This window comes from Cheilinus undulatus, linkage group 3 (assembly GCF_018320785.1).
Source record: "Cheilinus undulatus linkage group 3, ASM1832078v1, whole genome shotgun sequence".
NCBI lineage: Eukaryota > Metazoa > Chordata > Actinopteri > Labriformes > Labridae > Cheilinus > Cheilinus undulatus.
The window spans coordinates 10839656-10864986 of record NC_054867.1 but is presented as its reverse complement, the minus strand read 5'-3'; the positions used below and the strand labels follow the sequence as shown (position 1 = coordinate 10864986).

At 39.3% G+C, this 25331-nt stretch overlaps 1 protein-coding gene across 1 annotated transcript in view; it reads right to left on the bottom strand.

The window, feature by feature from the left end:
- Window positions 1-25331, bottom strand: part of si:dkey-49n23.1 (semaphorin-3D) — a 151053-nt gene that overhangs the window by 60404 nt on the left and 65318 nt on the right. The window contains exon 2 of the mRNA XM_041782626.1: window positions 24198-24440. Within this exon, the coding sequence (XP_041638560.1) occupies window positions 24198-24369 (172 nt within the window). The 5' untranslated portion in view covers window positions 24370-24440. The remainder of the gene's footprint in view (window positions 1-24197; window positions 24441-25331) is intronic.

Genomic DNA, 25331 nt, shown 5'->3' with positions numbered 1-25331 from the left:
TCAAAAACTATGAAAAGACTTTAACCACATTCAGCTCAGGCATTTATGGACAACAGTGCTAGTACTGCTAACCTCAGCCACACTCACACCGGCCTCATACAGTTTACCAGCAGATACTTTGATCCTTAACTTAGAAGTGTTGACTTAATGAAGTTAAGATAAGTGTTTAATCCTGATTTGGAATTCACCACCAGGACCTCAACAGAAAAAATGAATAGAAAATATATGTTTTGACAGAAACTGAGAGCAGAGCTCTTCTTCATACTTCAGCCCTGTTGCAATCCTTCTCCAGACTCCCTGGAAGCATATTTTTCACAGATGCATCAAGCATTTTTCTCTTGAGCAGCTGCTTCGTGTGTGAATCAGCTGTATGGTACATCATAGAAGGAATGATTTCTTCTTCTTTAAGTAGGAGAGAGAGGATGGATGAGGAGAGGGATTATCTGGAGGACAGAGAGTGATGATATCTCTTAAAAGTCAGCCTCTATTTCTCCATCCACACAAACTATGCTCCTTCAAACATACTTCTGAATAATTTCACTGTTTATTTTAAATCCTGGCACCGACTCAGTCCTTCCTGCAGTTTCTCTAAGAGTCTGCATGCTTACATTTAATCGTGTAAAAAGCCATTTTGATGATTATTCCTCTTCTCATTATATAGTTTAAGTGTCTTTGATCTGTGTCCAGAGAGGCATCAGCATCACTTTCCATGTCCTCTTTACTTCAGCTGCTCTCTGTCCTCTCTCTTAATGGCTCAGAGCTTTAAATCACAGCTGAAGAGTTTCCCTTTGAACCTCGACATGATAACTGCAGTGTTTCATATATCAGGTTACCGTATTAGGAGGACCTCAAAATCCAAACTGCTGCTGGAGGATAATAACCCACCCGGCTGTTATTATTTCAGATTGATTAATCTCAGTCTAACCTGCCAGGTGACTGATGTCAGGAACACTGACAGGCTTTGTTGCTGTTTCAGAAAGGCAGATTCATGAAGCTTCAGTTCTAGAGATCTCATTTCAGTGCAGAATTATGTGAAGCAAGCTTTATCTGCAAGAATCAAGCAAAATATCCGCTATCATCTGATACCAATATACGGCCCTATAGGAACACAGGCACAGTCTTAGTTTGTTTTCTATAAGCTAACTATCAGTGGATTGTCCTATGAATAAACTACTTATTAAGTATTCTATTGTGACATAAGTTCATACATGCAAATCTAATTTTGACATCATAATATTCAAGAGTGCTTCTATGGACCTTTCAAGTTTTTATGGCAAACAGCAGCTCTTTCACTACTTTTACATCTACTGTGCAGCTCAGCTTGTAAGACAGACCAGTTCTGCACAGATAAAAGGATTTTTGATGAGGCAGGAAACAACAGAACTGTCTTTGGTACTCTTCTTACTTAGGAGTACCCCGTACTCAAGCATGGTTGCATGGGTGAACCAGCGTTAATTTTGTTGACTAATTATTTTCGTTATAGTTTTCGTTAATAGCCTTTTTTCTTTGACAAAAACAGGACAGTAACTAATAAAAACAAGTGCACATGGACAAAAACTAAAACGAAATTAATTGACACTTTAGTCAACAAAAAAAAAAAAACGAGATGAAATTGTTTGACAGAGACTTTATCCAATCAGACCTGATTTCATCATGTAGAAAGTAGGGGCAAGTTAGGCATATATCCAATCACAGCTACTTTGGCTGTGTGGGAAGGTGGGATGAGATGCGGGGGAGATCCAATCAGTTGACTAAATTTACTGTAAATTTCGTCTACTAAAATGTTGAGAAGTTTTGTCAACTAAAACCAGACTAAAATTAAAACAATTTAGATGATTAAATTATGACTAAAAATCAAAGCTATTTTTGGCAAAAGACTATAACTCAAACCAAATTTAAAAAGTGCTGTCAAAATTAACACTGTGGTGGACCATTTTTGAGCACACATGAACCGTGAAGAAAGACCACCTTCTCAAGGGGACATGGACTCAGTGCCCAAGTCTGGCATGTTTGGGTTCAAATGAGCCTGACTTTGGGGTCAACTGTACTCAGATCTGAGCCTCAGTCCTTAATGTGAAAGGACCCTAACTTTTAGCCAGTGAATATTTTTCTTTGGGCTGAAATGTGCATCTGTTTCTGGTGAGTCTCAGTTTAGCTGTAAATAATAAGTTACACAGAGGCTTCACTTTAGCGTATTTTTGTATGAACCTATGCTGTGGACTGTCTTAAACCTGTAAATATAGATGTAAAAACATGCAAACATCCTTGATTTCATACAGTTACAGATGGGAATCAAATTTATTCAGGTTAAATGAGGGTAAAAATCAAAGCTTTGGGCTGTTATAGCACAAACATGAAGTTAGATTTCTGTTGGCAGAGGCTTTACTCTGGGGATAAAACCCCTTACATAGGACATTTCTTTGCCAAAGTGTGACATTTAAAGACCACAGGCACACCGCCATGTTTCAACCCAGTACAAATGAAACACACAAAATAACCTTTTAGCTGCCAACATGTACGAACCGCTGCAGGCCTCACTTACATAAAAGGCTGATGTCATGGACGCTGCATTAAATCAAAATAAATGGTGGGTAAATGTTTTATCAAGTTCAGAACGGATAAAGTCTTCAGCAAACATACATTGAATTAGGAACATATTTGTAATAAATGTAGGTTATACAGCTGATCTGCCAAATAGCCAACCATGTCTAAATGCGTCCAAACCTACAGACCAGATCCAAACCTAGATCTGAAATGAAAACCAGAAATCATCTTCAGAGGGCTCCAGTTTGTTAGGACCAAAAATGTAGAACTCATGAACAACATACAGAGGCATGACGATCACAGAGTCCAAGTCTGTATTTTATCCTGCCAGTGTGATGTACTCTTTCACTCTTTCTCTTTCCTTCTTTCAATAACTTAGAGCTAAAGCCAGCTTCACAGTGCTCATGCTGTTGAATATACTCTTTTACACAATAAGAAATATGGAGGGGTGCATGTACAAAATGAATTGCTGACATTCAATAATCCCTGGATAGTGTGTTGCACTTTTCAGGAGTCTGCATTCAGTAGCTTCCTCTGTGCAAGCTTAACAATGAAGCTAAGAGATTTTATCAACAAACTATACCACTATTTTCTTAAAGCTGTCACATTTAAGCTCTATTTGAATGAAAGCCAGTTCATATTGTCCTCTTCTGGATACAGAGGAACAAACCAAGACCTGTTTCTTCTTTGATTTTGTCTTCTGCACAAGAGCTCTTCCAGCTATAATTGACAATGCTTGACCCACCTTCCTGACAAATTTTAAACTTCGGCATGATCATGATGAGCAGATAATGTCACAATGACATAATTCAGTTATTAGATGGTTAATTCACACGTGTCCAGCTGATATTTAGTTTGATATTCAGCTGATATTTAGTAAGTCAGAGAAATAAGCTACTCCATATCTGTAGAGGTTGATAATCAAAAAGGGGAAAGATTTATTTGAGTAGAATTATCAAGTAAAATGCAAATGCAGATTATTCTGTGATAAGCGGAGATGCTTTCACCGTTTCCTGTTGCAGTTTGATTCATCACAGTGTTACAACCACAGCATACAGATGACAGGAGGTGATGACCCACATCAGCAGAACAGATAAATAACAGCCTGGGAGATAATCAACATTACAAACTGCAGGAACATCATGAGATAGAGGAGGAGTGCCAACCCAGATTGATTTATCTCTGCAGGGTCACTGCAGCCACAAAACCAAAACTAGCACTTCACTGAACAAACTACATCTTTAACATGAACTAGTGCACAAACAGCATCTAAACACTGTAATTAGTGAATGTAGATGAAAGAAGAGGAGAGGAAGTGATGTTTAGGTTTATGCTACAAGGTGCTGTAAGACAGGCAGTGTGCAACAAATTGGGAACACATTTCCTATAAACTCGACGCTTCCTGTCACAGAAAAGATGCTGCCACTCTCTTCGTTCTTTTTCCAGAATCACTGTGGCCTTTTGGGTTTATATGCACCAAGATGGCCACTGGCACATTTACATGCTCATTAAGAGAAAGCAGCAATTCTGCTGGAATCAGTGCCCGAGGACACATTTCATTGTTTTTAAGAAAACTGAAGATTTAGTTCCCTATCATCAAACTAATGCAACGCTGCTCTGGAGGTTAAAAATGTGCTTCTATAATTCTTTCCAGTTATTGCTGCAACATTTGCAGAAAGAGTAGGAGGAAGAAACGGTGGACAGAGGCAGAATGAAAAACGTTTTTGAAGGTTAAAGCTGTGTGTCGAACCCAGGCTGAGGGAGATTTGTGGGAACGGAAGATTTCAGCTACAAGCTTTAGGAGCAATAGTTGGTTGAAATACTTTCCCTTTGACAGCACTTAACATTAATCACATATATTGCTTGCATGCATAGGATAGCAGTGTTAACTCCTTTGCAAATGGTACAGAAGACATACAGGCAAAAAGAGATGCAACGTAAAGACTTCTGTAGAGTAAGAAGAAAAGTTTGGTGGTGTTTATTGTCACCCCATTAAAAAATAAAAGTTGGAGGTCATGTAAAATGTAAACAAATAATCAAAATTGATAGTGGTGGGACTGTTCACGATCCAGTATGGGTGGATCAAGAGGAAAAAAGCAACAAGAAGTTCCAGATGCCGGTTGATTTTCTTTAACTGGCAGAAGAGCGTTCCAGTCTATTCCATCTTGTGTTGTTTAAATCAGCCTGTCATCGTTGGTATGGTCTGCAGAGTCTTGCTGTTGGGGACTCATGCAGGCAAAAGGAGAATTAAGGACATTTTATTTAGAAGTGCACACTGAACTCTGTTATTTTCCTTGTATCAGGCTGTTTATAAGAAAGCAGCCGAGAGGTTGTTGAACTCTTACACTCTGTTCAAATATCTGCTCATTAATGAAGAACACTGCAGGAATGCAGCATGGATGTTATGATTGTCTCCACATTTTTAACACCGACAAAAAAAAAAACCTTGTTTATTGTGTGAGTACCCTGACTGATTATGAATGAGCGTTGTTAGCTTTTTTCTACCCTAGCTATCCTAGAACCACCAATTAATAAATGTACATGTTGATCTTTTCAATGCAAATTATCTTGACACATCTGGTCTCAAAAACTTTCATGTCATTAAAGATAAATGTGATGAAAAAAGATTTGTCTATCCATGTTTTAAGTTATCTTCTTGTCCCTAATATGTGGTTGCAAGCCTTTAGCTTTGTCTGAAATCCCACCACATTCACTATAAAGTGCACCCTACAGTGACTGCAACACTGTAGTGCTGTCCATATAAGAATTGTTGTCTGCACTCATTGTCAGTGGCTAACGTACTACAGATAATCCATTAGAGCACTCAGATAACTTTTTTGATTTATTTTGTAATGAGTAACATGATACGTTAGTTTTGATATTCAAGTAATCTGTTATTTGTAAAATTTTCATTTAAATTATCTGATAGTGGGAAAACCTTCAATAAAGAAAGCAAATAAAAGAAGCTCCAGGACAAAAGTGCACCATTTCTGTTTCTCACTTGACAGTTGGCATATACAGTCCAGTTGTCTGACCCTGCTCTCTTCTCCCCCATCATCCTCATCTTGCTCTCTGCCCCTGCCTTCTTCTTCTCCATTATCCTCATCTTCCTCTCTGGCTCTGCCTTCTTCTCCATCATCCTCATCTTGCTCTCTGTCCCTGCTTTCTTCTTCTCCATCATCTTCTCCATCACCCTCATCACTATCCATGACTTAAGATTATCACAAACCTTTTTTCCAACAAAATTTTCCAACAAAACCAGTATATTGGGGCTTTTAAGCCTTTATTACAGAAAAGAGTCGTGAATAGATTCGAAACCGGGAGGTAGTTAGGAATGATATGTGGGTAAGAAGCTACTGGTTGGGCTTGAACCTGGGCCTTGTCTTCACTCTAGCAATCATTTTTTTCATTCATTGTATTGCTTTGTTGAGTACAATATATAGTTCACTATAGACAGCTCCCTATACAGGGTATGGTGTAGGGAATAAATGTGTGATTTGGACACAAGCCTAGAGTGTCTTAACTCTCCCTCTATCACTCTCACACACTCAAACTCATGCATGACTAACTTTTAAGGAGGTTGAAGAGTCACAGAGTGTTTACTAAACAGCCGGACTGAAACAGAGCGAGGTGTCAGAGGAAGTCAAGCAAAGCAGAGTGTGTATTAGTGTGTGTGCGTGGACTCACACTGCTCTCATGCAGAATCAGAGACGAGTCGTCTCTCTCTCTCTGCTCCTGACAAACATCAGAGAGGTTAAAACTGTGAGAACAACAGAGTACGGCAGCCTCCTTTCAGGATACCATGAGAGCATTTGTGTGAGGGTGATATAAGCCATGCTATGTAGCTGATCTACCTACAAGAGCTCTAATCAGCTGTTATCTGTCTCCTCTGAGCCTTATCTAGTAACGACTTAAAGATCGAGAGTCTGTCAGCTCCCAACTGTGCGACGATAACCAGCATCAGTGTGTGCTAACAGTGTGTTCATGTATACCCTCCTATGCCTTACTCTCCGTAAATAGAATTTAACCCTGAGAGAATAATCCAAGAAAACCATTAAAAAAACTGTAATGTTTAATTCAGAAAGAAGCACAAAATTCAATTTTCCCCAAGAGATCAGCTGCTAAAATGCCATTACAAAGCAGAACACAGGTATTTGAAGCTGCTGGTGTCTCTGGAGTCCCACCAACCTCAAGGTGTAGGATCCTCCAGAGGCTTGCAGTCATGCATAAACCTACTATTCAGTCACCCCTAACCAATGCTCACAAGCAGATTGCAGTGGACCCAGAAATACATGAAGACCTATTTTCAAACAATCTTGTTTACTGATGAGTACCGTGCAACCATAGATGGTCCAGATGGATGGAGTGGTGGATGGTTGGTGGATGGCCACCATGTCCCAACAAGGCTGCACCGTCAGCTTTCTAGTCAATCTGTGCAGCTCCATAGCACGTGCTCTGGTCTATTTCTGAAGCGAATCACTCTTCTTGAGATATAAACCAGGTCTAATTTCAGCACCACCCGCTTCCAAAAAGCGTCAATCCACATAGAGCTGATTGATACAAAGGTGGAAAGACAAAGCATCTGTTCATTAAAATACAACACAATGCACAGACACCTGATACAAAATCATATCACTTTAACATCACGTCTCATCCTGTAGCATGAGCTAAAGTTCATCATTTGCTCAGAGGGTCACAGAGGTAACATGACACCTATACTAAGGTAGGAAACCACACATCCTTTCTAGAGAACCTAAACCTTTTATCCCTATGAGCCCTCAGCTGTTTTTTAACCATTTTGTCTGGTCTGGACGTTTTGTCTTTGAAAGCTTGTAGCACACAGTCAAGCTCTAAACATCCTTTTCTGCAGGACAACCTGGGCACTAAGACTGTGTGTGCTGCAGCAATGTCACTGGAATTCAAAAGATGTTAGGGACTATAAAGACAAAAGAAAAAACTAGTCAGAAATTATAAGTCAAAGATCTTTATGTATTAAACACAGTAAACATTAATGACTATGGGTTGTTTTTGCATGAACTTGTTCTTCAATCTCTTTGAAAAAAATATTATTCTGAGACAAAAAGTCTTTAAAACATTTACATTTTTTTCAAAAGAAGTCCTTGTACTCTCAGGAATTGAAGTCTTTCTTTAAAATTTAGTGACTCTGAGGGACACATCACAGCCTCTCTGTGTCTTTTTCTCTATTATGAGTCATTCAGGCTCTCTTCTCCAATTTCAAAGTCTGTGAACATGCTCTGTTCTACAAAGCATGATGTGACATTGGAAAAGCTTCCAGTCCAGGCTTTTTCCAGGCTTTCCAGTCCAGTCCAGGCTGTGACTAGACTATCACAGTCCAGTGAGTGAGATACGGATTGTAAATGGATAAAAAGACGTCCAATATTGGAGCAGTCTTGTGGATTTAATCTTTGAAGACTGCAGAAGTTCACAGCTCCAGGCTTGCTAGAAAACATTCTGTAAGTGCTATGAGGGCATGGATAGCGTCATTAGGACAGCATAATGGAGGGCTTTCAAAACAAGTGTCTGCAATTTATGGCTCAAAAGTGATTTAACTTTGGTTAACATGTGTCTGTATTTGTTGTATATGACAATGCTGTCTTCAGAAGGTTAACCTCCTAACGTACCATCCAACACTAATCAGCTTTAGAAAGGCAAAGTTATCTGTTGTTTACATACTATTTCAGCTGGAGGTCATAGTTCTCTCTCTCAGGATTGCAGTCCACTGCCCATCCCACCAGAAATGCATTCAGTGGGTACAGGTGCTGTACAACCGGAACACGATGCAGCAGGAGTAAGTGGAATTTCAGGGTCAGGAATACCTTAGCCTAGCAAGACCTAATCACCGGCAAACAGCTACTTTATATGTTTATATGTCATTTAAATCCATCACACTCATTATCATTCTAAATTTACTCACAACACTTTACCTTAGAATAATCAATGCTGATGATTAATAAAACCCAAGCTTCATGCAGTTTTAAAGAAAAAGAAATGAGCTACTGAGATTGTTTTTAAACAAGGCTATGCTTGCTCATATATGCTCTAAAGATGGACATTTTTGGGGTCCCTCATAGGGATTCTTTGACTATAACATCAAGCCTTGAGTGGACCCTAAAGAAACTGCAGGGTTTTTTCAGTTCTGCATCAGCTTCATTTTTCATCAGCAGAGTTTCCTGCTTGATTTCAACCTTGAGAAACCTCTGTTTAATTAAGAGCAGTACTCCCTCTGTGACCTCCTATCTGCTCTGGATCGTCTCAGGTGGTTGACGGGTTCATTAACATCAGGAAACCTCCTCTACCACATGTGTCATCCATCCATCCCTACTTCTTCTCCTTCTTTTCTAGCTCCTCCTTTTCTTCACGACCCTAAGGAAACAACCTTTGCAGAATGTTTTCCTCACTGCATCTTTATTTCTTTTGCATCATCACCCCTTCTTCTCTCTGCCTTCTGGTTTTTGCCTCTCCTTTTCCCTCTAATTTACTGCATGGTCAAAAGTCAAGGTTCACGGCATGACACCACAAGGTACGACACCTCCAGGGGCTGCTCTAAACACATACATACAGAGACAGCAAGGTCAGATTTCAGTGAGTATGTGAGTCTAACCTTTTCTCTGTTTTCTCTCTGTTTTTTTCTCTACCTCACACACAAATAGGTCACATTTCTGTCTGTATTTCAGTAAAAATCTAGCGTTACTGCAGAAGTTGTCATTCATAATGAAGCAAATCAACTTTGACAGATTCCCTAAAGCAACACACGAAACTTTAACAAAAGTTTATACAGTAATAAACACAATGACAAATGCATGTGTGTATGAAAGGTGTGTGTATAAGAGGTGTGTGTATGTGTTCAGCTGTCACTGTGATAATTGGATATCTGTACGTACCCAGAGTGCATACATTAGTGCACCAGGTCATGTTTTTATATCCGTCTGAGTGACCAGCTATCAAAATAAAGTGTGTGTGAGAGATAACACACAATTGGCTCTGTACTGTCACTGCTATCACTCTGTGTACCTTTATGTGTGTGTGTGTGTGTGTGTGTGATAGAAGTTTCCCATCCCAGTCCCACATGAGGTCAGTGTGTTTATCTTGGATTTATTCCACATGAGTGTCAAACGTCCCATCAGAAAAAAACAGCAGCAGGAAGAAGTCTCATCAGAGAGGCTGAATCTTCTCTAAACTGACACAGACGTCCATCGCTGAAACAATAAACCCAAACATGCACTGACACAGTTAGACGTATACGTTTGACTTCTAAATGTAGTCACAACTATGAACATCCTGCAGCTATACATCGCCTGAGGAGGAGCCGGTTCTGAACTCTGATGTCTGAGTTTGAAATACGGTTTGGTGTTGGTACAGCATGTCTTGAAAATCGTACGGGTGGAGTTTTGACACAGGAGCATGCATGATTTCACAACTACTGGAAGCTTCTGAAAGGTTTTAAGAAGGATTTAGTCAGGGCTGCACAGACTCAGCATTTTAAAGTCAAATTTGATTTTAGTGTTTGCCAAAAATGAAAAATAAACTGTAATAAATTCTATGCCTCACTGTAGTCCTGCATTAGAGTAAATTAATCCAAGTCCTAGTCCAAAGGTGGGTATTTACAGGGTTAGGTCAAAGGTCACTACAGCAAACTGAAAATGCAGAGACCTTGTACCATTCTGTAGCCTCTTACCTATTCCTTCTTTTTAAAGGTGAAAACTACAACTGCTTTCAGATTGTTTTTTAATTGCTCTAGATCAAGTATTTCCAAACTTTTCAGCCCAGGACCCCAAAGTAACACCGCCAGAGACTGCCGACCCTGACAGAGTATATAATGTTATGTATCTGCTGCAAGATTATAATAGTTTTGGATTTTTCATTAGTTTCTATTTTTACTATTCTTTGTTCAATTTCAGTTTCAATTAGCTTTTACTGCTGGTTTGTTAGTTTAGTTTAGTTTTTATTTATGTAAAAATGCTTCATTTTAGTTTAGTTTTTATTAGTTTTAGTGTTAGTTTTAGTTTTTTTACGGATGGATGTCAGGGCTGAGTGAGTGTAATATATTTTGAAAAAAATATTAAAACAACTACTCTTTACTTATCATTTTATTTACTTAATGATGATGTTTGAATACAACTCCAGACATAAAACTCCCAATGTGTGAAGTCTTAACCAATCAGATCAGGCTATTTTACTCTCCCCAGACTTGTGTGTGGATGCCAATCAGTGTGGTTGTCTCAAAGACTAAAACTAAGAATATTTTGTCTCCTTTTTTAAATTTTAGTTAGGTTTGCACACTATACAGTGTTAGTTAGTTTTCATTTTTGGGTAAAGCTTAGTTTTTTTGGTTTCAGTTAACTAAATAGATTTTTGAATTTTAGTTTTAGTTATTTAGTTAGTTTTAGTGAACTATAATAACCTTGATCTGCTGCACATCTTTATTTATAAGCCTTTTCCAACACTGGCATAAGAAAACACATAAGAGCACTGCACCCTAAAAAACACAATATGAAGTCTGTCATTAGTTCATGCAGGACACGTTTGTTATACACCCAGCTGTGATCAGCTGATCCTAATTATCGCCTCCCAGCTCCCTCAGCCAATCACAGCTCTTTCTCTCAACACAGCGTTAAACATGACGTACTTCTCACTAATCCCTGCTTGCATTACTGCTGATGAAACAGGCTGCTGCTGGCAAAGCTTCACCTCCTCCACCCCAGCTCCTCCTTTATAGCTTGTTGCTCCCTCATATTCAGATTCATGCTACTATGGTTTAATTTCTTTTGAACTGTTCTTATTATATTCAACATTCATCATCAGAAATGTATCTATCCATTTCGGGTTTTCGAGCCATGCGCTTAAAATGGTAAAATGTTTGACAAGAGTATTGCTGACTGAAATTATCTCATCCTACAGAATTAATTTTAGGAAAGGCTAGGAGCAGAAAAAAGTATATTTTTACAACAATAGGAAAAAAAAACAAAACATAAAATGTTCTATTTTTGAAAGGCATCTTGGGACCTCCTAAGTGTCTTGAGACCCCCTGGGTTGCATCTCTGGATCTATAGCTCTAGACTAACATGAGCACAGAGAGACATACTGTACAAAAGAACACCGACAATAGCTACCAAGGTTTCTGAGGCCTTTAACCACCTGGTCGGAGTTCTAGTTGTACTACAGGAGGAGGTGGAGAGGCATCATCCATCTGTCAGCCAACATTGTAAACGGGCTGAAACAGTGACCTTTGGAGGTTAAAACACAGACATCCATGTTCACTTCCTGATTTGGTCCAATCAGTCAGGACTTGTCCATTCCAGTATTTGTTAAGCCCTTAACTAATGAGCTCTTTTCTGGAGAAACAAAACACTTCAACCTTGACTAGAAGCCGTGAATTCAACATGAATAACAAATGACAACACCAGTGTTTTTGTGGTAATATCTGCAACCAAGCAACAGTTCACATTTGATCTTTCAGAAACATGAGGTGGGGATCATGATAAAAACAGACCTGGTTCTCGTGTGGTTTTCCAAAGATTTGAGAAATAAACTTGGATTGACATCTTCCACAACGTTTGTTGTATTTAATTTGGCTCCCTTACAAAACGGCCATCATAAACGTCAGGGAATCTGTTTCTACCACTGAATACATTTTCAGCTGTAGATTTCTATGGATGACTGGATGGATGAAAACCAAAACCTAATTAATATTTTGGAGCACATTGAGAGATTTTTAGACCTGATATCTGCATTAAATCAGCAAAAAAACAAAGTACACCTGCATGTGTTTAACTGCGTGATCACATTTATATTTATGACTTTTTACCACGAGGTTGACAGGCTCGAGGAAGCATGCGAGGTCTTGTGTTGTCCTGAATAAATTTCTGTAAAAGTGGAAGCCAAAACTTGCTCCTGCATGTGTCAGTGGTGTGAGAGAGACCATGTTAGAGATGATGGATGGTTGGCAGTGTGTAATGTGTTTTTCAGAGGCCAGAAGATAATAAAGAGCAGACTGGAAAGATGCAGACACACATGCAAACAAGTTACAGGTAAAAAGCTCTCAAGCATATCTAAGAGGCCTGTCCATCTCTTGGCATGCCTCCGTGCTGGTGAGAGCAAGGACCAGAGGCAAAATATTTTCAGGTTGTCCATCCATCTGTCTGGACCATTGTTGTAAACTTGATATCTCAAGAATGCTTTGAGGGAATTTCTCTAAACTTTGCAGAAATGTCCACTCTGACTCGAGGATGAACTGATCCAACTTTGGAGTTCAAGGTTAAAGTAAAAAAAAACAACAACAACAACAACAACAAAAAAACACCCTAGCCCTTCTTCTTGACACACCATAGTACTTTCACTGCCCAGGAATTATACCCTGCAGAGGCTTGTATCTGCCAGGTGGTAGTTGTACTTTCTCTCTGTTTTATTCTGTGTTTACTTTTGGATGTGTGCATGCTGCACAGACTCTGTGGTCAGGTTAAAGGCTAACAGAGTGCGTCTCCCTGCAGGATGAGGGCTGGTCTCTCTGGATTCCTGCTCAGGTCAGACATCAGGTCAGCTGTGACGCACACAATTTCCCTTTGAGAGTGTGCATTTGTGAGAATAAGAGAAAAAGAGTTGGAGCACAAAGATAGTGAATATGGGAAAAACATAAAGAGGTAATGACTGGTTATCATGCAGCATGGTCCTGGAATAATCTCCCAAATGCCTGACTCTGAGGACTATTAAGTCCAAGATAAAAACATTTCTTTTTAAAACTGCTTACTCTTACAGTGTGACTAAACAGCATGCAATGTGACAGCTTAATTCAGTTTATCAGTGTCATAACAGTCTGCAATTCCCCATTTCTATCTGCTTTTCTGTTGTTCATGTATAGAGTAGGAGAAAGAGTTGGGAATGATTTGCAGGAAAGGAGACTCAAACCTGCAATATCTGTTTGGAGGAGGAGCTTCGATACAACCCAACTGATAGGTGATCTGCACCCCATTTTAATATATTCTGAATTTTGAATTCTCATTTTTGTCTTATGAGGACCTGAGTACTGACCTGGGGTTGGCAAGGACCCTGCTGTAACTGTCATTTTCTGCCAGACGAATTGCTAATTTGGGGAGCTGAAAAACACATCAAAGTTTACAGAAAATTGTCCCCCAGTAGAAATTTTTGTATTTTCTTGGACTTGTGCAAGTCTATCAAGCAGAGGCCTAACAGGGGCCCCGTTAAGAGATCGGGGACTGGTTAAGAGTTACATGCATGAAAATCTTTGCACCCAAAAAAAAAACCCCTCTCTTGGGGTCATCCTCTAAAATGAGCAGGAAACAGACTATAAAAAACTAAATGGCAAATTTTGGCATTTTTGGGCAATTCAGAAGTTTCATATTTTGACAATCTAGTCAGAGGGGTTTCAGCTGATTGACTCTGGATCTTTTTTTGTTCATACTAGACAACCAGGAGATCTAAAACTGTGCTAACTGTGAGTTTTCAGCAATGGGGTTGGGCCGTGATTGAACCCAAACTTGAACTACCTTTCTGTACGTATTTTGCAATGAAAATACATCAATAATGCTAAATAACCTTTTAGGGCTTATGTCCATCCTCACCAAACCTCACAGGGATGATCACACATTGATCCTGAATACATCTATTTATCTTTATCATTACTCTGTCACAGCGCCCCCTTCTGGCAATTGAACATTCCCACCCCTGATTTTTTACATTTTCCCTTAAAATATTCAGCCCCTGCACACAATTCAGCCCAGGCTTATGATTTTTCATCTGCATATGGGTCATCATAAGACCTACAAAAAAGCCTCTTGGACCCATACCCAAATCCAAACAGGAAGTCCAACAGCTTCATCTCTAGTTCAAAATAAGACATTTTTGATGGTGCCAAATGACTCAAACTTACTCTAACTTTTTAAAACAATATTCTGTGATGTTCTGCTCCTTCTCACAAGACAACAGTATCGCACTGAACACACCCACATGCTAACATCACATAGTGCCCCCTACTGGCAATTGTAACACAATTGGCCATTTCTTCATTAAAATTACTGAGTTTAAAGGTACAGTGTGTAGAATTTGGCAGCATTTCGCCGAACAGAAACGGTGTAAATGGGATATAATGTTTATATATTTATGTGAAGTATGTTAAAACTTTTGTTTTCTTTTTACAAAATTAGAAAAAAACTTTTAAACTTTACATTACTGCAGATCGCGCTCACGTAGGCCGACATAATGAACCGCCATGTTGTCTACGGCAATGTTTTGGGGACAGAAAGAGCGAAACACGACTTTTAAATACGAAACTGCCCGCCGGTCCTGAAATCTACCTGGAAGGCAGGCGGAGCTTACAACTGACCTATAATCTATAAAAATGATGGTTACAAAAACGAATGAATAAATCCTCACCTCGTCACTGCTGTAAATGATGTCCAGCTCACGATCCTTTTTGGTCTTCACAGGCTCTCGTCGCTTAGTGATGTGATGTTTTGGTAACAGATCGGCTCATTCTAAAATCTGAACGCTAGATGTCACTAAAATTCCAAATTCTACACACTGTACCTTTAACAAATCAAGCTCAGATTTAGATAGAAAGGCCTCAACATTTCTCTACAACACTGACAAGTCTTATTAAAGGCCTTACTGCCAATGGCGAGCATTTTGATATCTCGCCATTTTCACAGGAAGTTGGCGTAACTCCCATAAGAAACATCTGATTCACTTCAAATTTCACATGTTTAATCAAGGTCTGCCCTCTACACAGTAACAGGGTAATTTCATAGTTTTGCTGTCGCTCCCCCTACTGGCAACAAGAAGTGACACAATTGTGCCATTTCTTTATAGGCGAGCAATTCATTATCTCACTGTTTCACAGGAAGTTACTGCAACTCTTACATGAAACTTCTGTTTTGTATCAGACCTAACATGTATGATTAGGGTCTGCTCCTCAACATATTTAAATGTGTATCAAAATGTGTAAAGCATGTTTCTTGCTAATGCTACAGCACAAAGCACGGTTACTGCACTGGGGTACAGGGCTTACACTTGAATGCATTTTATATTTCCATGTCTTTTTGCTATATTTCCTCTTAATGTTTAAAATGTTCTGTTTTTAGCTCAGTAAAGCACTTTAAACAGCTGCATGTGCGATTTGCACTCTTTTAATGAACTTGTTAATGAACTTGCCTTGCTTTGGTGATGAAATACAAAAAGGCCTTTTTAAAGGAAACTGAAAACACTGGAGCATTTTGCATATCAAGAAGCACCTTTTGATTGCTCGTGTGTGTGTCATTGTGTATTTTTGTGTGTATTGGCCCCTGAAGCTCCTGTCTGAGTATCCACCTTATAAAATCTTAACAGTCCTTTTTTACAGTTCATCCTGCAGCTACAAACACAGCGAGAGAGCCTCGTCTTACTTCATTAACTGAACTTTACTGATCACTTTACTGCCATAAAAACCGCTCTACCGCTACCGTGAGTACATTAATACCACAGACAAACACGCACATGTTTCTCTCAGCACGTTATCCATCATCGGGATGACATCATGAGATCTGCTGCAGAACAAGAGACGACGGGCTATTTATGGAAAATGGGAACAAGGAGGTCACCTGCACTCAAGGGAAAATAATGGCTGCAAAATGAAGACAAGTAAATGTTTTAAAAGGATGTGGTACAAACTATCTCACCCTTAGTTCAAAAACATAAAAGAAAATTTATATTAGCTTCTCTGATAAAGATATGAGAGTCTGAGACATAACACATCAGGAATTTTCTATTTGCTTTAAAATTATGCTGCCATAGAAAACAGCCTTATGAGATTCATTATTTCCCTCACTATATAAACAGGATACCACCTCTCTCTATTGTGTTCTGGGATCAGTTTTGAAGATTTTATGAGCAAATTTTGACATTTTCATAACTGAAACAGCTGATACTATAGGAACCATGAAACAAACAGACGGAGCTGTTCATAACTACTCATTAGGAACAGAGTTGATGCCAAGTCTAATATTTACTGTGTTAGCTCCTTAACTACACCCTACACTATTCATCAAATAACTAGCCTTTGTCCCTACAGTCCAAATCCAGCTCTCTGCCGGTGTCTTGATGGTCCTAATTTTTGTACCAAAGTTAACACACTCCTACTCAAGGCTTTCAACACAAACCCAAGGTTTTATCAGGGATTAATACCAGGTTTAGATTGCCCATTCTTATCCAACTGTGCCATCACTTTTTGTTAGTCAGATTTAATCCTATCTGAGTCAGTGGGAAAAATGTAGTTGTTTGTTTGTTGGTTTTATTGATGAAATGTCAAAAATCCACCAGTAAAGCTTCCTGGTAACCTTGCAAAGTAGACGGATTTGCCTCGCTCCATTTCCGTTATCAGGCAAATCCATCTTGAAAACCTCCAATCCACAACATTTGTGCCGAACCGAACAGTTTTCAGACCAATCAGCATCATTTAAGGAGAACAAGGCGGCAGCTATGGGCGGGGTTTAGTTATACTAGCCATTTGCAATGGCTGCCTCCAGTGTGGTGATAAACTTGGATGTAGTTGCAACATAAGCAGTGTATTCATAGTTATGGGGTTGGTTTTGTCAGAATCGGTCTACATTACTTTAATTAAACAAGAGCAAAGTTCTGTTTAAGCTGAAAGCTTTTCATGACTGAAAAGGAGTTTTTGCTCATCTTCTGGCCTGCTTTGGCACAGGTTTGCAATCGTTGCGGCGGAAACTGCAGGAAAGTGGGAGTTCAATTGGAACTAGACCGCATTTTTTTTTTCAAACAAGTGTGCAGAGTCACACCAAAAGCTTGTCCTGGAAGAGAAGATGTTGTTGCATGTCTGCTGGCCGGCCTTGGCGTGGATTTTATTCACAGAGGAGCTCCGCCTTTCACATCTATGGCAGCAGTATACTGTCAGCTCATGCATACAACCTCATTTTGCCATGCTGCTCTGATTGGCCATCATAAATATGATGGACAGAACATTCCTCCAATTACCTTCTGTTAATTTTTGCAAAGTGCTGCCCTTCCCAAAAGCCTTCTATGGGAGCTTTCCCAGATGAATGTGAAATATCTCCATGCAAAAGATACATGAAACAGACTATATGGTGTGAGCTTCAAATACATTTTACATTTGTCAGCAGTGATGGAAATCAAATGATGTCATAAGAATGAGTTCCTATTAAACAGCCTGGAGTGAAACTTCAGTAAGAAAACAGCTTATCTTTGGGTTTCTATAGGCTGAACCAAACATGGAAATGACTGAATAATTCATCCAAATAGCATTTTGGTGTCCAGGACTTTCAGACATTTAGCAAGTCTCTGTTTCATTGACAGTCATGCCGTGTTTCCGTCTGTCTTCTATAAAACCGTCACTGTGTCAGCAGTCATTCTCAGACCCTCCCCTCTCACTTCAACACAAAAACCTGAGCAGAATTGTAAAGAACAACATTGTCACTGCTTCGTTAGCTTCATTCATCCACTCATTCATTCATTCATTCAGCAGACTGCTGCCTGGATAAACATCTCACTAACCAGCACACAATGAAGCCAGCCTGCCTGAACTAATCACCGCTGGAGAGGAAACACTCGCTGGCTCAAACCACTGTTGGTGGTTGCCAAGCTGGAAGTAAGCATTCGTAAAAAGAAGTGACTCAAAGAGGGCGGATGGCTCTGCTGGTGTTTTACGTCTGCGTACAGGTCTCAAAGAGTGAAGAGCTCCTTTCTTATTTAAATCAAACTGTCTCTTTCTTGGCTTTAATCACGCATTTTTACAAGCAGTAGAAACACTCTGATACAGAAGTAAAGTTGTTCCATGAACAGGAAAGTCTTAAAGTTATTTGTCATGCAATGAATCTGCAACTAGGTGGTCACAGCTTTAGTCACATGCTTGGCACAGAGGCTTAGAGGGTAAAAGAGTGAATGGCAATGGCAGCTATAAATAACACAACGTAAGACTGTATCACCGGCTTTTAACTCTCCAGGAAAAAAAAAGCATCAGAAAAGGGCACTTTCTCTCTGGAAGTAGGAGGGCAGGTGCTCAAGCCCCTTTTGATTTCTATGTGTGCACGTACCTGTTCTGTAAGGCTGTATGTAACGCAACAGACAACTGATGGCACCCTGCACAAAAACACCTAAAAACTGTCCTCAAAACAGCCTCTGATCAGCACCACTGACACATTTGATACAAAAATTTGTTTAGAAAGCATGGGCACTTCATGCTTTCACATTATGGATTACAACATCTGAGACATTCACATGCAAACTTCATTCAACTGTAACTAAAGACTGTCTGCACTTCCTTTAGTTATACCTCTGACTACAAGTTGTTCTTCTATCTGCAAAACGTGAGCAAAGACGAATCAAACGCTCATTTTCATGCATGTTTATGCAGCTGTCGTCTGGCATTACCCACGTGAGGTTGGTTCAAGTTCATGAAGGAGTAAATGAAAAACAGCAGCGTCAAATCCAGACATCTTTCAAAGCTTGGAGATATTCATGATACCTGAATTTGCTACATGAAAGGACAAGATTGTGACGAGACAGTGTTGACTGTGGTCAAGATAGAAACAACTCCACTGTAGACACTAAAACCATACATCACAGGTAAAAAGTTTCCACTGAAAGCACACTTAGGCTTGTTTTGTTAAAGATACTAAAGAGAGTTCCTGTGAAGGTTCTACAGTAAAGATTTGTGGGCATATGCAAATTTTAATCTTATATTTTTATGGTCGATTAAGTGACAGTGAATTGGAGTGATAATACGTAATCTAACTTTCAGCAGTGAGCCCCTAATATAATGCAGTACTTTTTGAGTAACTGCAGCAACATTAAATGCATAAAATCACCATTGTCTTCATTTGATTTCTCATCCTGCCTTCTTTTAACAGCCAAGTGTATCTCTGACCATGAGACTGCAAAAGTGCAAGTTAAAAAGGTCATTTCTGCTGCATGCTCTAATGAAATCTGTCTGACTCCTTTTAGCACCCATGGTTACACACATGGAAAATGACACTATATATGAATTATGAGTCTTGTAAAAATGTTGTCATTTGCTGTGTGGGTCACATAGAGGCTTTGGTGTTCTAAGGCTCCTTCTAGAAGCTTCAGTGTGCACAGACATCTGCGTGGCACATTAAAAAACAAAGCTTTGTACTCCTCTTATCTCTGCTGAATCTCTGCAAACAAGTCCACAGGGAATCTTATCGTACTGAAAGCACATGGTCTGGAGCTGTTCTGTTGGACAGGGATGAGAGTGGATTATTCATCAGCATGGGAGTGTGACTCTTGCAAAAGCAGAGAATGAAGTTGTTGACAGCTCCGCTCCGCAAGCTGATGCAAAACGAGAGCGAACAGAACAAAGCTGACAAACTTTATGGGCGGGTTATGTGAAGATTTAACACGAAATCTTTTGGGAATTAGACCTTGAGAAAGAGCATATTGTGGTGGTAAGTAATGTGAAATTCATGATGCTATAATAAAGGCCTTTACATCCCCATTTCAAAAAAAGTTGGGGCTCTTTGTAAAATGTCAATAGAAACAGATTGTAATGATTGTCAAGTCTCACAAACACATATTTTATCACATCAGATGTAAAAACTGAGACTATTTACCACTGCATGTACAACATTTTGAATTTGATGGCAGCAACACATCTCAAAAAAAGCAGGGACAGGGAACCAAATGACTAGAAAAGTATTACTAATAAAAACAGCTCAAGGAGCCTTTTGCTACTAAAAAAGCACAAAAGGTGCATTATAGAGAAGCAGAGTCTCTCAGAAATAAAGATGGGCAGAGGTTTAACAATCAGTAAAAAAACAAAACTGACTTTAAAAATTGTGGGACAATTTCAGAATAAATGTTCACCACTGTAAAACTGCAAAGACTGAATATTTCACCATCTACAGTCTGTAAAATCATCAAGAGATTCAGAGAATCTGGAGAAATCTCTGAGCAAGAGACAAAGATGAAGGCCAGTATTGGATGTTTTTTTATCATGGGGCCCTCAGTGACCACTGCATTAAAAACAAACATGATTCTGTACTGGAAATCTCTGCATGGGCTCAGGAACACTTCTAGAAATCTATGTCTGTCAGCACAGTTGGCCATGCCATCCATCCAACAGGATCCAGAAACACTGCTGCCTTCTCTGATGCAGAATGGAAAACTGTTCTGTGGTCAGATGAATCTGAATTTGAAATTCTTCCTTGAAACCACAGATGCCATGTCCTGCAGACTAAAGAGGAGAGGGAGCCTCAAGCTTGTTATCAGCACACAGTTCAAAGCCTGCATCTCTCACCATCAATGCTGAAAAGTACACTGAGGATTTAGTGCAACAAATGTTCCCATCCAGACAATGTATATCTCAGGGAAGGCCTTAGATATATTAGTAAGACAATGCTGACCCACATACCACATCCATCACAACAGCATGGCTTCACGATAAGAGTCCGGGTGCTGAACTGGCCTGCCTGCAGTCCAGACCTTTCACCGGTAGAAAACATCTGGAGCATCATAGTATGAAAAATCCAGCCAAAATCCTCCATCAGACAAGAATGGGACAACATTCATCTCTGAAAACTCACTTCCCAGGCTTTTTCTAACAGAAGAGAGGATGCTGTTCAATGAGAGGCCCTGTCCCTACTTTTCTGAGATGTGTTGCTGTCATCAAATTCTAAATAAGGTAATATTTTTAATGAAATGGCAAAATGTCTCAGTTTCAATGTCTGATATGTCATTTATGTTCTATTTTATGTTCTAAAATATGGGTTTATACATTCTGTTTTTATTTCACCTTATATATCGCTCCAACTTTTTTTTTGGAATTTGGGTTGTAGCATTGTTTCAAATGGAATTTTATTTGTATGGAGGAAATCCCTTTTGTAGCGATTGAACTTCTTACCTATAGATAATAAAGAACATGTAGAGTTTTGTTATTAATTTTCTCTCTAAATAATATATTATAAAAGTGAGATAATGACAAATGAAGCCTTCAATAAGTTTCTTCTAGAAGTTGATCTGGACTTTAGGAAGCCCTTGGGGAAGTATGGGACATCAACTGTAAGAGTAAATGACATTAGTTCTAAAGAATCACTGGTTTAACAATGTAAGCTTGTGGAAACATAAACAACCTCCTGCAGCTGCTGCTTCCTGTGTAAAGAAACCTTAAAAAATGTAGGTTAACAAGTAAAATAATTGTGCCCTCAAATAACCTTGAGTCTCAACATCTACAGTTACAGTAATCCCGTTAATTCTTATTAATCTAACTGATGCAGTGCAAACCATTTACGAGCACCATGGCGCTCATCAACACAGCATCACCTCCCATGTTGCTGATCTGTTAAATTTCCCTTTTCTATCCTCCCTGCTGATCTCCTCAAGTGTTTTACTGTCGGAAAAAGCTTCTGCTAAGACCTCACACTAAAACTCAGGCAGAGGAAGGAGAGGAAAATAATTCCCTGGTATGCTGGATGACATTTCTACAGTTACAGCTTTGAACATGGAGACATGACTTCACTGATCTTTATGATAGTGTTATAATGTTCTCTCCAGCTCTGACAGTGACACATCCGCTGAGAAAACAACTGTAACAGAGAAAACTTTGACCGGACTAAAATCAGGCCACAGGGAAACACTTTCATCAGTGTGACTGGTTCTGACGGAGATTCTGATTCGGAGTTAAAGGCTCGGCTGTTAACTGATAGGCTCTGAACCAATAAGGAAGAGGAGAGAGAGTATGAGAAACACATACTTTATCCAGGGTTAAGACTTTGTAGACAGACACATTCACAAAGTTTCTGCTCAGTTTTCTGATTGCTATTTTTGAATTTCTGCTGATGTGAAAACTCACTAAACTCAACGCAAGTAGCCTAAAATTCTCCACAATCCACTGAAAAAAGATCTTTAACAAATGTTCATTCTAAAGCTATGACGAATGGCACTCGTGATTAATGCTGCAGTTTAAATGGAGCGCAGCTAATGTAAATTGAATGGGTGAAGTTACAGGCAATAAAAAGTACATTAACTGTAGACATAAAAATGGAAGTCAATCTGTCTTTTGTCTCTTTCATGCTGTTGAAATTAAACTCCCTGAAGTTTAGGCTCTGAGGCCGAACAGCCTCAGAGGGTTCAAACTCAGAAGAGTCAACTCTGGGTTCCTAGCTTTAAAACCGTGACATTTTCTATACTTTATATTAAGACTTCATCAAACGTGTACAGCTCAAGTGAATCAGTCACCTAAAACAAACATGTAGGGTTCTCTTAAAATCAGCAAATATTAATAGCTCACGCAGTGTCTGAGAATGAGTTGAGGCAGTCAAAGTTAATCAAAACTTCTATTTTATTAACAAAGATTAAACTAAAACAGGGTTGTTAGTTTAGAAATTATTCCTGTTTTAACATATTAGCCTGAAAAAAATGTACCAAACCACCTATAAAGTGTCCTGGATTATGATGATAAGATCTACATGTATCCAGCCTCTTGAGCACTCCTCTTCTTACCCCCAAAATCCACATAAGTCCTATGCAGAGTTAGTTTCCAGTGCTTTGCCCCGACCGACAGCAGGTGCTATTGGCCACTGAAAGTGTTGCGCGAGCGTAACTTTGAGCCGTTGCAGACTTTAGATGACAGCATCGCAGAAGAACCACATTTCATGTAGAGAGAATATGTAAACAGCTGTTTATTTTGCCCTTCTGGGGTTGATTTGCCATTCATTTTGGCATGATTTCATGATTTTATTGCCTCTATTGCTGAGTATGTAGATTACAAAGTTAAAAAGCTTATGTTTTGTGTGGTTTTATGTCCAACTCTGGGGTTTCCCACCACAAAAGGGACCTTTTCCTTATCAACAAGGCCAAAGTAACTGTTACCCACTGACCAACTGGTGATCTGTATCTCGTGCCACAGGATGAAACATAATACCTGATACAGAGATGATTTACTAACAGGAGCCTGTGCGTTGCATTGTATTTGGAAGTTCATCCGATGCTTTGCACATTTCATTGGTTTCTGGATCAATTTGCTCTACTTGGATTAATGCATTTTGGCTGCAGTTGGCACTGAAGATAGATCTGGCACACAGTGTTGATTTCGTGGACTAAAACGATTATAAAAACATGAATCCAAGGTCTTTGTGACAAAACTCTGATGTAAAGTAAGTTTCCTTTCATCAAGGAGACTAAAACGAGACTATAATGTAATTTTTTTTGCTGGACATTCAATATCCATGACATGAGAGAGCACAAGCTGTTAGGTAGGGTAAATCTATACACCAGTTAACCTTGCAAAGCTGATGGATTCTCCTGTTTCTGTGTTTCTCACTGGCAAGTCCATCTTGCAAAGCTCCCATCTGAACCATCTGATGCGTGTGTACTGTTTGGACATGTTGTCAAACACATGTTCCATTATTACAGCAACAGTCAGACTCATTGTCTTCCATTAAACTGAATAAGACCCAGACTTTGTTTGGTAGATCCATTATAAAACAGGTTGCATTGTAACTAAGGTGATTAATCCCACACACAGAGAAGAGCTGACAATGGGACTTTGTTGCCCTGCGTGACTTGAGACAGATTTGTTGTTCCCATGTTCTCACATTATTTATTTCCTTGCTTAGAGTGGCGAATTTCTCCGTTGATGTGTTCCCTACCTGAGTGTGAGAGCTGCAGCCGAGGGCCCGTTTGGCTCCAGGTTTTGACATCTGGACCGGTGCCGGAGTGTGCAGGCTGCAGACACAGCAGTGAGGCGAGGCACGCCAACAGGATGTGCAGAAACTTTCCTCCTCCTGCTGTCTGCAGGGCTGGAGCAGAGATGGCTGCCATCTCTGATTGATCCTCAGTGATGTGGAAAGATGGACTGAAGACAAACTGGTCACATCACACTTGGGCTGCAGCTGACAAGAGGAAAAAGAGAGGGGAGAGACATTATTCAAAAAATTCAGCTAGAGCCATGTTGGCATCTTGACCAGATTTCAATGTCAGTCTGTAACTTTTATTATTTGATGGCGGCATTTTAACAACTCTGCTGTTTTGTTGTTAAGTTTTGTGCGAATATTTTATAAAATGCAAGTCTGAAAAAGTTAAGCAGTTGTGTCAAATGAGAATAAAGCCAGAATACAATGATTTGCAGATTCCTTCAACCTATATTGAGGTGAATATAGCACAAAAGCAAGACATTTAATGCTAACAGTGATGAACAGTATTGTTTTTTGGAAATATACACATATTCTGAATTTGAAGCCTGCAGAAGTTTCCAGAAAAGTTAGGACATGGGTTGGATAAGACTGGAACAGTTTCATAACAGGTGACTCAATGACAGTGCAAGGTTATTCCATTTGTGAAAGACTATATAAAAGACAGAATACTTATATTTGCTGCTGAAATTGTAGTGTGTGTACCTTTGTTGCATATGGACTACATATTCTATATTATGTTGTTTGTGTATGACTGATTTTTGTCTGTCTGGAACTGTTCAATGCTGCTGTCTTGGCCAAGGCACTCTTGAAAAAAAAGTTTTTAATCTCAGTGAGGTTTTCTCCTGGTTAAATAAGGGTTAAATAAAAAAAAAAAAAATACGGGCAAATAGTTTAACAGTTTATTAACAATGTTCTTCCACATTCTACTGCAAAGAATTTACAGATTTCACCATCTACAGTCCACAATATATTCGAAAGATTCAGAGAATCTGGAGAAATCTCTGCACACAAGAGGCAAGGATGAAACCAACACAGAATTTTCCATGACCTTTGACCCCTCAAGCAGCACTGCATTAAAAACCTTCACCA